General features: G+C 40.8%; 1 protein-coding gene across 6 annotated transcripts in view; it reads left to right on the forward strand.

The window, feature by feature from the left end:
* Kiaa0319l (KIAA0319 like) overlaps positions 1 to 13,395 on the forward strand; it is a 90,669-nt gene that overhangs the window by 2,183 nt on the left and 75,091 nt on the right. For all 6 annotated transcript variants that reach the window (XM_051188809.1, XM_051188811.1, XM_051188810.1 and 3 more), the window contains one exon: positions 1,195 to 1,364. In XM_051188809.1, coding sequence (XP_051044766.1) covers positions 1,195 to 1,364 — 170 coding nt within the window. The remainder of the gene's footprint in view (positions 1 to 1,194; positions 1,365 to 13,395) is intronic.

The following is a 13,395-nucleotide window of genomic DNA, read 5'->3' on the forward strand; positions in this document are numbered from 1 at the left end:
AGTGGTATGTTTGTGTTCCTTCATTTCCTGGCATTGGCATTGAAATCCACTCCAGTCAATGCTGGTCTTCCTGTATGTTGGCTGGAGGTTAGGGTTAGGGTTGTCAACCTGTGCATTTGCCTGCCATATGTGGATAACAGGCTCATATTTAGGAAGAAAATTTTTAAAAATCTTTTGTTTTTTTCAAAACAGGGTTTCTCGGTGTTGTCTTGGCTGTCCTGGAACTCACTTTGTAACCAGGCTGACCTCACAGAGATCCACCTGTCTCTGCTTCCCAAGTGCTGGGTTTACAGGTGTGCACCACTACTGCAAGGACAAGGGTTTTAATTTTTTTTGAGACAGTGTTTTATATGATCCAGGCTGGCCTTGAAGTACTGGATTTAAGCAATCCTTCCTTAGTCTTCCAGTTAACTAGGACTTCAGGTATGAGATACCATGCTTAAGCCAACAGATTTTTAAAAATTGCTTTTTCAAAGCCCTGTCAACTCATATGTTGTCAAGATTTATACAAGACTTCTGGAAAAAAATCAGTGTCATTCTCCTTTCCCCTTCTCCCTACATCCTATAGCCACTAGATTACAGAGTAGCCAGCATAGTGCCAAAATTAAACACGAGGAATATACAAGAGTCTAAGACAGTAATTGCAATTGACATGGATCCGGTAAGTAAGATAAAAGTGTACGTTGGGTAGATTTGTAAGATATTGACGGCGGAGATGGTAGCAAACTGGACAGTGCTTGCTGGCCTGAAGAGAATTACCTTGAAAAATTATAGCAAGACTGGACCGAATAATCATGATTAGTTAGAGGAAGTCCAACCTCTTTGTAAATGACAAAGTACTTGGGTCAAAGTTGCAAAGCAGTTAGTAGAGTAGATGTGGAAAATCAAAGCTGCCTTCTCAGGTTAGTACCGTTTCCCATTCTGTCATATAGATTTGCTGTTAGATTAGACAATAATGGAATATAAAATGTTTCACTTTAACAGAAGATTCATTTTATATCTCTTGCTCTGTTGTTATACTGATAATTATAGGCTATGGCAAAGCTCAGGCTGAAAATTTACTGGCAGGGATGAACATTGAAAGACACACTTGAAATTTCTCTTTCTCCTGGTCTGTCACATTTTCTAGCATTCCACATTTCCAGGAATCAATTATTAATTACTTGGCATGTAATTTCTTCTCTTTCTTTCTAGTGTACTGGTTCTGCCTCTCTGGAAGGCCATGGAGAAGAGGCTGGGAGTCAAGCCAAGTCCTACTTCCTGGATTTTGCCAGGGTATTGTTGGCAGACATCAGTGAAGCTGCTGCGACGCCTGTACCTGCTTTACACTTTCTTCTGCTTCAGCGCTCTGTGGTTGTCAACAGGTATCATTTTTGAGATTTAAGATTTAACCTCTTCCATCCTTCCCCACTCCACAAAATCAGTACCCGGAATTCCTGGCTTTGTTTTAAAGACCTGCCAGAAGGCAGAAAAGTGACCTGCTGATAAGAATATCATTTTAGTGGGTGTTTGCTTGTTGGGTTTGTTTTGTTTTGGAATCAAGATGTGAATTAGATTTTTTTTTCTCATAAGGGAGAATTGGTATTCATTTTGTTATTTTACAGAGGTAGATTGACCAAAACAAAACAAAACAAACCTTTCAAAGTTGGGTAGATTGGGGTCCTGGAACTGGACATTGTCATGTGATGACTGAGGCCTGGGGTCCATTACCTAATGGTTTCTTATTTTTTAAGTGGATATCACTATGTAGCCCAGACTGGCCTTGACCTCATGATCCTCTTGCCTTACTTGAATTACCTTGAGGAACTAGGAAAGCTACCTCATAGATCTCATAGTTGACTTGAGAAAGAATATAGGGAAAGCTGTATGGATACAATTGCTTAGTGAGTGATGATTTGCTTCCTTTCCTAGAGGAATCCACACTTTGCTTTGCTTTGGTTTTTGAGACAAGGTATCACTGTGTAGCCCTGGCTGGCCTGGAACTGGATATGTAGAACAGACTAGCTATAAACTCACAGAGATCTGCCTGCCTCTGTCTCCTCAGTATTAATATTAAAGGTGTGAGCCACCATGCCTAGTGGAATCTTACTTTGCAAATTGGTTTATTTCTTTTGTTTTGGAGGGCTGCATGTACATGTCATGATGGTGTGTGTGGAGGTTAGAGGACAGTTTGTGGAGTCAGTTCTCTCCCTCCACCTCTCTGTGGACTCTGAGGACCAGACTCAGGTGGTCAGGCCTGCTAGGCTGAGCCATTTCACTGGCTCTGTATGCTTTGTTGTTGTTGTTGTTGTTGTTCATATACTTGATATACTTCACAGATATTGTTGATATACTTCACAGAGTATACTTTCTTCCTCAAGACTACTTCACCTTAGAGCCTCTTGTCAGGAGTTAGTGCCAAGAAGGCTAAATGTTAAAAGGAAAATTTCAAAATACCCTTTCTGGCCCAGCAGTGATGGTGCATGCCTTGAATCCAGCACTTGGGAGGCAGAGGTAGGTGGACCTCTGTGAGTTCAAGGCCAGCCTAGTCTACAGAGTGAGTTCCAGGACAGCCAAGGGTACACAGAGAAACCCAGTCTCAAAAAATTAAAACCAAACTAAACCAGAACAAAACAAAAAAATGCTTTCTTTACCCTTTCAGTTCTTTTGTTGACATGATTCCTTTCAAAGTATGAAGTGTGAGAAAACAGCAATTTGAGACAGACTTGAATATGCCCTTTCTCTGGGCAATGGACAGCCTTCTGCTCTAGATGCTGCTGTTATGGCTGACTATCCAGCTTGTGTGCTGACGGCTACGAAGATTGCTGTCGTTGTCTTTATCTTGAGAACCAAGTAATTACTGTGCTTAGCAATTTTAGTAGCACTGACTGTGGGTTTGTTGTCTTGCTATGGTAGCTGATGATTGCGTGATTATAGTGGTGGGGACTGAGATGAGAGAAAAACTGACCCAGATATTTTTTATGGAAGATGATGCTTTGTTGATTAATTCTGGGCATCATTTTATGTAAGATAATTTGAATTAAGTAATTAATTTAGTACCACACATTAGGAAAAACACTTCTTTGGAAGTATATCAACCCCCTACCAGGCTTCTAGAATCATCACATACCTTTTCATTTAATTTTTATGATAACCCTGAAATAGATAGTTTATGCTCATTGTATTAGTAAAGAAATTGAGACCCAGAGAGGAAAAATGACTTACTGGAGTCACATAGCAACCCAGCTTGTTTGCTGTTTCTTCCTTTTTCTCTTCTGCCATAATGCCTTCTGCCCTTAGGTGATTCTTAGAGGACCAAAGTTGTAGTTGTTGTTTTTCCCAAAACCACCACAAGAAGTTGGTTATTGAAAGATTCGGAGCACAGGGGAGGAACAAGTGACTGAGTCTTTCTGTATTTTTCATTTCTACTTAGTTAAGAGGAAAATACTTTTAATCTAGCCTGATGAAGATTAAAGTGAAAGTATCTAGGGGCTTGGGATCTATCTGGGCTGCTGGTAGAACACTTGAGTAGCATACAAAAGGCACTGGGTTCAACTCCACACTGCAAAGAAAGAAGTACAGCTAAGAGGGCGTGGCTGCCATCAAATAGTGTTAGAAAATTTGAACAGAAAACATTTTGGCATAAATATGAGTTAGATCTAAAAAGTTCATAGCCCTTGGCTTAATTTCCCTTTCAAGAGTTTGGGGGCTGGAGAGATAGCTCAGTGGTTAAGAGAACTGGCTGCTCTGCCAAGGACCCAGGTGTATTTGCTAGAACCCACATGGTGGCTCACAACAATCATTTGTAATTCCAGCTCCAGGGGATCTGATGCCCTCTTCTGACCTCTGTGAGTACCAGGTATACAAGTGGTATTCAAATATACATGCAGACAAAACACTCATACACATTTTTTTTTTAAGAGCTGTTATTTTTGGTGGGGGAATTAGGGAACTGGAGAGATGGCTTATTGGTTAGGAGCATATGTTGTGTGCTGGGAATGGTAGCCCACGCCTTTAACCCAGTACTCAGGAAGCAGAGGCAGGTGGCTCTCTGTGAGTTCAAGGCCAGCAAGTTCCAGGGCAGCTAGGGCTGTTACATAGAGAAACCCTATCTATCTATCTATCTATCTATCTATCTATCTATCTATCTATCTATATAATATAAATAAAATTTTAAAAAAATTTTAAAAAGATCTGAGTTTGGTTCCTAACACCTATAACAGGTGGCCAATAACTTCTGGCCTCTGAGGGTACCTGCATGTATATGTACATATTGACACACAATCACACATACATAAATAAAAATGAATTTATCTCAGAGACATAGTGAGACTGTTGCGTGTGTGTGTGTGTGTGTGTGTGTGTGTGTGTGTGTGTGTGTGTGTGTATGTATGCCTGTGTATTTTTTTGGTGTTTTTGAGACAGGGTTTATCTGTATTGATTTGGAGCCTGTCCTGGAACTCTCTGTAGACCAGGCTGCTTTCAAACTCACAGAGATCTGCCTGCCTCTGCCTCCCGAGTGCTGGGATTAAAGGTTTGCCATTACTGCCCGGCCTTTTTGTTTATGTGAGATATTCCAAACACCTATAAAATCTGGCATGTAATGTAGTATAAAATTATTTGTTGACTGAATAATAATACATTAGCAAAAGGGGACTATCTTTTGAGAATTAAACTAAAACCAACATAACCAAAGTAAAGATCTACAAAGACGACTTAAGGAGATATAATGCCTTTGAAACCATCAGATGGGATTAAAATCTGAACTATATTAACATATCTAAAGAAGAATGGGTGTATTTGAACAGTTATGTGTGCATAGGGCACAGACGTAATTGACTATGGAATCCTAAAGCAAGGAGGCCACTTTAAGCCTAAAGGTAGCCGTTGACTCTGGAAGCTTCCTGATCTCTTCCTCTAAGGAGATTGCATACCTGGTTAATTGTTAGAGAAGTTGGTAAAGACTCTGGCTCTAGATGAGGCACTAGGATAACAATGAGGACAGCACAGTCCCTGTTCTGGAAAGATGTCCAGTTTGATGAGAGGAACAGATGAAACACTATCTGTCCTGGAACTAGGTCTTGTAGACCAGGGTGGCCTCAAACTCACTGAGAACTACCTGCCTCTGCCTCCTGAGTGCTGGGATTAAAGGCATGTGCCAGACACTGCCCACAGCAGCTCTTATAAACAAAACATTTCATTGGGGTGGCTCGCTTACAGTTCATAGGTTCAGCCCAGTATCATCATGGCATGGCATGGCATGGCAGCGTGCAGGCAGACATGTGCTACAGCTGAGAGTCCTACATCTTGCAGACATCAAGAAGTCAACTGACTGTCACACTGAGTGATGCTTGAGCAAGAGAGACCTCAAAGCCTGCCCGCACAATGACACACTTCCTCCAACAAGGCCACACCTCCTAAGAGTGTTACTCCCTTTGGAGGCCATTTTCTTTCAAACCATCACAGAGGTGAAGGGAAGAGCCAAGGAGTCCTTTCCAAGAAGCTGAGACCTAGGCAGTTTTGAAAGTTGAACTTGAATTACTCAGAAGGTATTCCCAGGCAGTGGGCACTAGAGAGCAAAGCTGTAGAGGATATGTTGACCCATGCATACCCTGCTTAGTGCTATTGGAAGAGCAGTTCCTGAAGGGGTCGGGAGTGGCCAGGTGATAAGGAGTCTTATTTGCCATGTCCAGAAGCCTCTGTTTTAATCCTTTTTAGAGAGGTTGTCCACAGATTATCTCGTCTGTAGCCCAGATAGTCCTTGACCTTTCGATCCTTATGACTCAGCTTCAGCTTCTAAGTATCCTAGGATTATGGGCCAATGCTACTAGGCCTGGCTCAATTCTCTTTGCCAGTCTCTCCATTTCCCATTCTTTCTGCAGTACTGTGCATGCTGAGTAAGTGCTCTGTTACTGAGCTATGTACCCAGCTCTGGTTTGGGGCTCCTTTGAAACAGGGTCTAGCTTTTGTAGCCCAGGATAGCTTGGAACTGAATGAATAACCCAGACTGGCCTTAAGCTTGCTACAGTCTCCAAGCAGTGGGTTTATAAGTATCTGCCAGCATACTTGGTTTAAATTTTCTTGATTATGTACTTATATATACATTATATTAAATAATATTATATAAATGTCTATGTATGTATAAGGAAAGCCCAAAACAAAATTTTAAAGGGATCAATAAAAAGTAAACATGAAGTAATATTCAAAAATTATTTTTAGTGTGTGTATATGACATGTACATATGGACACATGCATCCATGGCATACATATGGAGGTCAGAGGACAACTCTGTACAGTTGGTTCTCTGATAGCCACCTTTACGTGGCTTCTGGGGATCAAAGGCAGGTTTTCAGGCTTTCATGGCAAGTGCTTTACCCTACCAAGCCATCTCACCAGTCCAGAGTTTTAACTTTTTTTATTAATTATTTTAGCGTACAGAATAATGAGTTTCAGTACTCTTTTTGTACACATTTCTCATTATATTTCATTTATATTCACTCCCTACTACTTCTCTCATCTCTCCTTCCCCAAGTTAATTCCTCTTATACATACATACATAGCCAGGTGTTGGTGGCCCACGCCTTCAATCCCAGCACTGGGGAGGCAGAGGCAGGTGGATCTCTGTGAGTTTGAGGCCAGCCTGGTTACAGAGCTAGTTCCAGGACAGGCTCTAAAGCAATACTGAGAAGCTCTGTCTCAAAAAACCAAAAGAAAAAGAAAAGAAAAAAAAAGAAAAGAAAAGAAAATATATATCTTAAATATATATGTAATACATATGGTATGTGTAATACACATAGTATATATAAATCCCAGGTTTTGCATAAGAAAACAGGCAGTATTTGCCTTTCTGAGTCCGGTGACATGATGCTCTGATGCTCTCTAGTTCCATCCACTTTCCTGGAAATCATGTAATTTCAGTCTTTATGGCTGAACAAAGCTCTATTGTGTCCATTTGTCTCTTGATAGGCATCTGGCTGGTTCTCTGTGTTCTGCTCTGTACTTTTGGATTTAGATTGTTCTTACTTTTCAAAGAACTTAAATAATTTATTTGAGGTATCTTTTTTTTTTTTTTTTTTTTTTTATAAACTTTCCTTGTAAAACTGCTTGCTGTATCCTAAAGGTTCTGTAAGTTGTGCTTTCATTTCATTTGGTTCTAGACACTTCTAAATGTCCTCTCTCACTTCTTTAGTGATCCATTGGCCATTCAAGAGTCTATTGTTCAGTCTTTAAATACTTATATAATACCTGTGGTTTTCTTGTTAATTAGTTCAGTTTTATTCTATTGTGTTATGTTATAATAGAAGAAGTTATTTCATTTTCTTAAGATTCGCTTTAATGGCTTGTTTTAGAGCAAGTTCCTTTGGTTGGCTAAGAAGAATTTTTGCTTTGCTCTTGGATGGAACATTCTGTAAATGTCTCTTAGGTCCACTTGAGCTATTGTGCAGATTAATGGAGAAGTTTCTTTCTTTTGTTTTGTTTTGTATTTTACATTGAGCTGTTTATAAAAAAGAAGTACTTGAACGTATATATATATATATATATATATATATATATGCGTATATATATATATATATTTTTTTTTTATGGAGGAAGTCACAAACAGATTTTGAATAAGAAAAATGACAATTTGTTTTGTTGATATGTTATTATCCCAGATAGGTTTCTAACTCACTAAGCTGAGGATGACTTTGAACTTCAGATATTCTTGTCCTCATCTCCTGAGTGCTGGGATGCAAGAGTGTGTCTGTCACCATGCCTGGTTTATGCATGGTTGGGGTCTAACCCCGCGTCTTGTGTTAGGCAAGCATCTTACCAATGGTAATAACTCAAGCCCTGAAGTTTCTCTTCTTTTTGTTGTTTTGTTTTGTTTTTTGAGACAGGGTTTCTCTGTGTAGCCCTGGCTGTCCTGGAACTCACTCTGTAGACTGGGCTCACCTCTAACTCACAGAGATTCACCTGCCTCTGCCTCCCGAGTGCTGGGACTAAAGGCATGTGCCACCACTGCTGTCTTCTTGGTATTGTTTTTTTTTTTTTTTTTTTCTTATTAATGGTTAGTTTGTATGACCTATTTTTGTTTGCTTGTTACATTTCTTTATTTATTTGTGTGTGTGTGTGCACATGGACACCAGTGTTTATGTCAATGTTAGAGGGCTTCCTTTAACACGTGTCCCAGGAATCAAACTGAGGTCATCAAGCTTGTTGGCAAGCTCCTTTATCTATTGAGCCATCTTGATGTCATATTTTTTATGAGAATGAGGTATTGAAGCCACCTACTATTACTGCATCAAGATCTATCCTATCAATGTGATTTGTGTTTAAACAGGGAGCCCCAACATTGTTGTACGTATATTTATAATTTTTATGTCTAATTAATTTTTCTTTATTAATATGTAGTGGTGTTTAAAAAAATCTTTTTTAGTTAGGCATGGTGGTGCACACCTTTAATCCCAGCATTCAGCAGAGTTTAAGGCCAGGACTACTGGTGATACACCATCTCAGAAAAACAAAACAAATAGCCAAAATCTTTTCTAGTTTTGGTCTGAAGGCTGTTTTAGCAGGCATAAAACAACTATGCCAGCTTAGTTTTGGCTTGTACCTCCTTCCTTTCATGGTCAGTCTTTGCCAGGGAGATAGATGTGTTTCTTAGAGACACTGGTAGTTGGATCTTGTTTTTTAATCCAATAGGCCGGAATACATCCTTTAATTGCAAGATTAAGACTGTATACACTTAGGGTTAATATAGATTTGTCAGTTGTTTTCTTGGCTACACAGATGTATTACTTTTCTTGTTTCTTTGACCAAATACTTGGCAAGAAGCACATTGAAGGAGGGTGCATTTTGGCTCACAGTCCAAGAACCGTTATCCATCATGGTGACAGGGAAGGAATGTGGACAGGGTGTTCAGGCAACCAGAAAGCTGAGAGTAATGGCCCTCAATCAGTCTGGGATCCCAGGGGGTAGTACTGCCCATCTTTAGAATGGGTCTTCCCTCCTCAGTTTAATCTCATCTAGATCATTTCTCACCGGTGTGCCCAGAGGCCTGTCTCCCAGGGGTTCTGGATCCTATAAGTTAATGTTGTATATGAATATTCACAATAGGTTGTTGTTTGTGTCTTTCTTTCTCCCTCATTTGTATTAGGTGCTTGCTAGTTTATGGTGTTGGACATGATGGATTCCTAGTTATCTTTTGGACTGCTTTTCTTGTGAAATTCTTTTTTTCTTTTCAAGATTTTTTTTTTTAGAAAATTTATTTTTCAGGTGGTGGTGGCACACACCTTTAGTCTCAGCACTCGGGAGGCAGAGGCAGGTGGATCTCTGTGAGTTTGAGGCCAGCCTGGTCTACAGAGATAGTTCCAGGACAGCCAGAGCAGTTACACAGCTCACCCCCCTCCATCCAAATCTGTGCAGCTTTGGCATTTGTCTTCCCTTGCCTTAAGGGACACTGCCTTCTTTGTTCTCCTAGTTGATAATTCAGCATGTTTCAGTTGCTTTCCTCCTCAGGCCCTCCTCAGCTTTTCTCTTACATTTTTTGTTCTTCAGGGTTTGGTTTCAAACTTCCCCCACCCGACTCTTTAACACACTTTAGCAGCCTCTCTCACTCCCTCGGTTGATAACTCTGTGATTGCCACTCCCAGATCTGTCACTGCTGCAGAGCATTGAACTGCCTAGCCACCTGGATGTCACACATTTCCAATTGAATGTCTCATAACTACCATTAGCTTAATATGTCAAAACGGAAGCCAGATCTTTTCTTCTCTTTCTTCTCCTTTATTCCTATAAACATAAAAAGAGCATCTCCACCCATACCCTGAGGTAGGGATCTGAGTCATTCTCTATTTCTTCCCTCCTCCATATCAGAGGACCATCATTCATCTCATGTCTTATGCTCCACTCTGTTGCATGTGTCGTTATCATCCTGCCTCGTGTTTTCTGAATCACACAAACAAGCTTCTTTCAGACTCCTTTGTGAAGTTCAGGCTGCGCAGCTCTATGTGCCCTGCGTTGTACACTGTAGTGTTAGACTTTGTGAAGAGAACTCCAGCACAGGTCTTACCCATAAGGCAAGTCTTTTTTGTGTCTCTTGTAGCAGATGATGTTAATATAAATGCTTAACCCAGCCGGACTGAGTCCCAGCATGCTCCTGCCTCCTGCCCTAGGCAACTGCTTGACCCCTAATGATTCTGTTTGCTTCTCACTCCTGTATCATTCTCCATCTCATAAAGCCCTGGGGATCTTACTTTATGTTATTTGCAGTCCAGTCCTTAGCCACAGACTGGTTCTCACTGGACTGCTGCCCACCCCAGTTTTTTTTTTTTTTTTTTTTTTTTTTTTTTACAACTTCCTCAGGTTTTAGCCAAATGCAGATCTCTGCTTTCCAGTACCAAGGAGACAGACTCCCCTGTCCTGCTTAGGTTTCAACTTTCTGTACCACCATGGGGAAACCGTCCTTTAACAGAGAACTGGACATTTGTGGGGGTCATTTCAAGCTTTCCTTGTCTTAGGGTTGCAACCTTATTGCTGATTGTTGCAAATACTCTGTGTGGGAGATGGCAGTTACAGTGTACTCTATGGTAGATAGTGGTTATGATGGGGTGGTGAGTTCTCCATCATGATTAGGAACAGGAACCTGCTGTGATGATTTAACTGTGTATCTGCTCCATGATACTGTCTTGCTTAGAGTCACATCCCCAGCACATATCATAGAGTGGATAACAAGTCTGATGTTAAAGTAACTATAGCACCCCTTTGAGCATTTGTGTTGTGTTGTCTTTTTTCAAACAGCCTATTATGTGGGCTCTTCATGTTCAAGAAGGAAAATGTGTCTACCTTTTCTTTATCTAATTCATGTCACAAATGGCAGGGATTTTTCTTTCTGGTTCATGAAATTAGAAATGAATCCTGTAAGTGGAGTGGCCAGTCTTGAGGACTTCTCCCCACCCCCGTCCCCTTCCCCATGCTCTAGCTGGTCTCTCCCAGGACATTTGCCCAGTTGAGTAAATTTAATTCCATATGGAAAAATAGAAGGAAGGCTATGGCTAAACATCCCTACCATGTTCTCCAGCCACTGTTATCATTTGTACTATGAAGGCAAGATTTTGATCTCTGTGTTCCCTAACTTCAGTGTCTTGTTTTCCAATCAGTCTAGGATTCTACATGGAGGGATTAACACAGATGGAACACAGAGATGGCTCCAGGCTCAGCAAGAGGCCTCGTCCTTTCTAGTTACCATTCTGTTCATTTGTGCTTGTGTTCATGAGCCTAGATAAGCATCCCTAATGCTGGGAGTGTTCCTGGTACCTCGAACAAGAAGTAAAGTAGCTGTTGGTCTTGACCCCCCCCCCCACTATGTTCCTTATTCCTTTTTTTGGTTATACTTTGTAGTCTGTAGTTCTCTTATGTCAATAAGAGCAAGTCATATCTTTTTTTTTCTCTTTAAAGAATGTAATATATTTATTTGAACAGGCATTAGGTCTTATTTTCTGTGAAAAGCATTTTCAGGAGCCCTTTTAGGTACTTCCATTTATCTTCTATGTGCTGGGCACCCAATTTAAGGTAGATGACTAATAGTGTATCTCTCTTCCAGCAATGAGCCTTCAGCAGGAACTTTCTCCTGCCAAACTGCCCTATATTCTTAACTACATTGCAGTACAGGAAAGTAATGAATTATTAATCCTCAATCTGTTGAGTGCATGGTGGCTGAGGGAAAGGAGAGTTTTCTGGCTGTTGACACAAACCAATCAACCTTTTGATTCTAGAGTTCAGCTAACTGGCATAGCAAGTCTAAGAGGTCTTGCTTATTGATGCAAGTTTGTAAGAAGGGTCAGAATTCCCAGTTAGCCTCTCTCCCAATGGACATGAAATTGTTTTTTGTGGCTTAAACATTCTGAAGTGAGCTTCTATCTTGGAAAACCGTATTTTGGTGGGTTTTCGTTGCCCTTTAGAAACTCTATGCAAACATACCAAACATATTTATTAACTTGTGCCGGAAAGTGAAGGGAGATGAGGAAATGGAGTGATTGGCAGTAAACCTAGCATGATTTAAAAGCAATTTTAAGTTGACTCTTCTTGGGGATATCTTAGGGGAAGAAATGATAAGGCAGCAATGGGGTTTAAAAGAAAGCAAATCAATTATAGGTCAGAGCTTGCTCTATAGGTTTCATAGAGATCTCTGTATTTGGATTAGCTGCTAGTTTAAAGCAGTATGTCAGAAATTGCCAGGAATATGCTCAGGAGTGTATATGGCCAGTGCCCAGATGCTGGTTTCCAGCCAAGCAGTGCCAAGAAGTTTCATGACTCTTAATTTGATTTTGTTTATTTAATATGTATGCGTGTATTGGGCCCAGGGTCATACTTATGACAAGCATAGTTCTACCACTCTGCCACTGAGCTACAGCCCCAGGCCCTAAGATCTGCTTGTATTGTGTGCATGGGATGTGTGTGTATGTGTGTGTCTCATTGCTCAGGCGGGTCTTGAACTTGAGTACCACTACACCCATCAGTCTCCTTTTTAAGCTTTCTGATCCTCCACTCAGAGACTTCCATAGTAAGAGTCAGCCCATGTGGTTAAGCTCCCAGAGCTATTGTTAATTGCAGACAGTACTGGATATGTTTCAAGAGAGAAGATATAAGAACTGGTCTTGCTAGGCATGGTGGCTCACACTTTTACTCAGCACTCAGGAAGCAGAGGCAGGTGGAGTTATGTGAGTTCAACGCCAACCTGGTCTACATAGCAAGTTCCAGGCTGGCCATGGCTACATAGTGAAACACTGTCTCAAACAAACAAACAAACAAACAAGCAAACAAAAAAGTTGGTCTTGACTACATGCCTGTTCATAAGCTAGTAAGAGGTAGACATCAGCCAAGATCATGGGCTCAAGAGTCAGATAAGCCTGACTATGTCCTGGGCTTCTTACGGACTGGTGTTGCTAAACTCCATCCATAAAGTAGGGATGAAAGCACCACTTGAAGGATTGTTGTTGTAGGAATTACATCTAGATTCAGTCAATAAATGTTAGTATTTATTTTCATATGAAATTCAATTTGGTGAAAGTCTTGTTAATTTCAGAGTGACCTAGCAGCAGCAAGTTTGAGTTCTGTGCTGGCTTAAGTCTCTGTCCAGTGGGATTTCAGTCTTCATTTTTAAGGGTAATGCAGGCAGGCTCCCATTCATTTCTACAGAAGCTTAATACCAGTTCAAGTCTGAGTGAATGATCTCCATCAGGTACTCTCCATGGTTGTGGTATGTTTCTGAGGAGCACCACAGGTCATCTGTTTACTCTTCTTCCTCCTCCTCTGTGGCCTCCACCCTGCTTCACTTCCTTCAACATGATGATGTGGTCATGCTTGGCAGAGTCTTGTGCCAGACCGTGTTGGCTCTGTCTTTTGGACGGGATAGTAGTTATTATTTTTTGCAAC

The sequence above is a fragment of the Phodopus roborovskii genome, unplaced genomic scaffold (assembly GCF_943737965.1).
Source record: "Phodopus roborovskii unplaced genomic scaffold, PHOROB, whole genome shotgun sequence".
Lineage (NCBI taxonomy): Eukaryota > Metazoa > Chordata > Mammalia > Rodentia > Cricetidae > Phodopus > Phodopus roborovskii.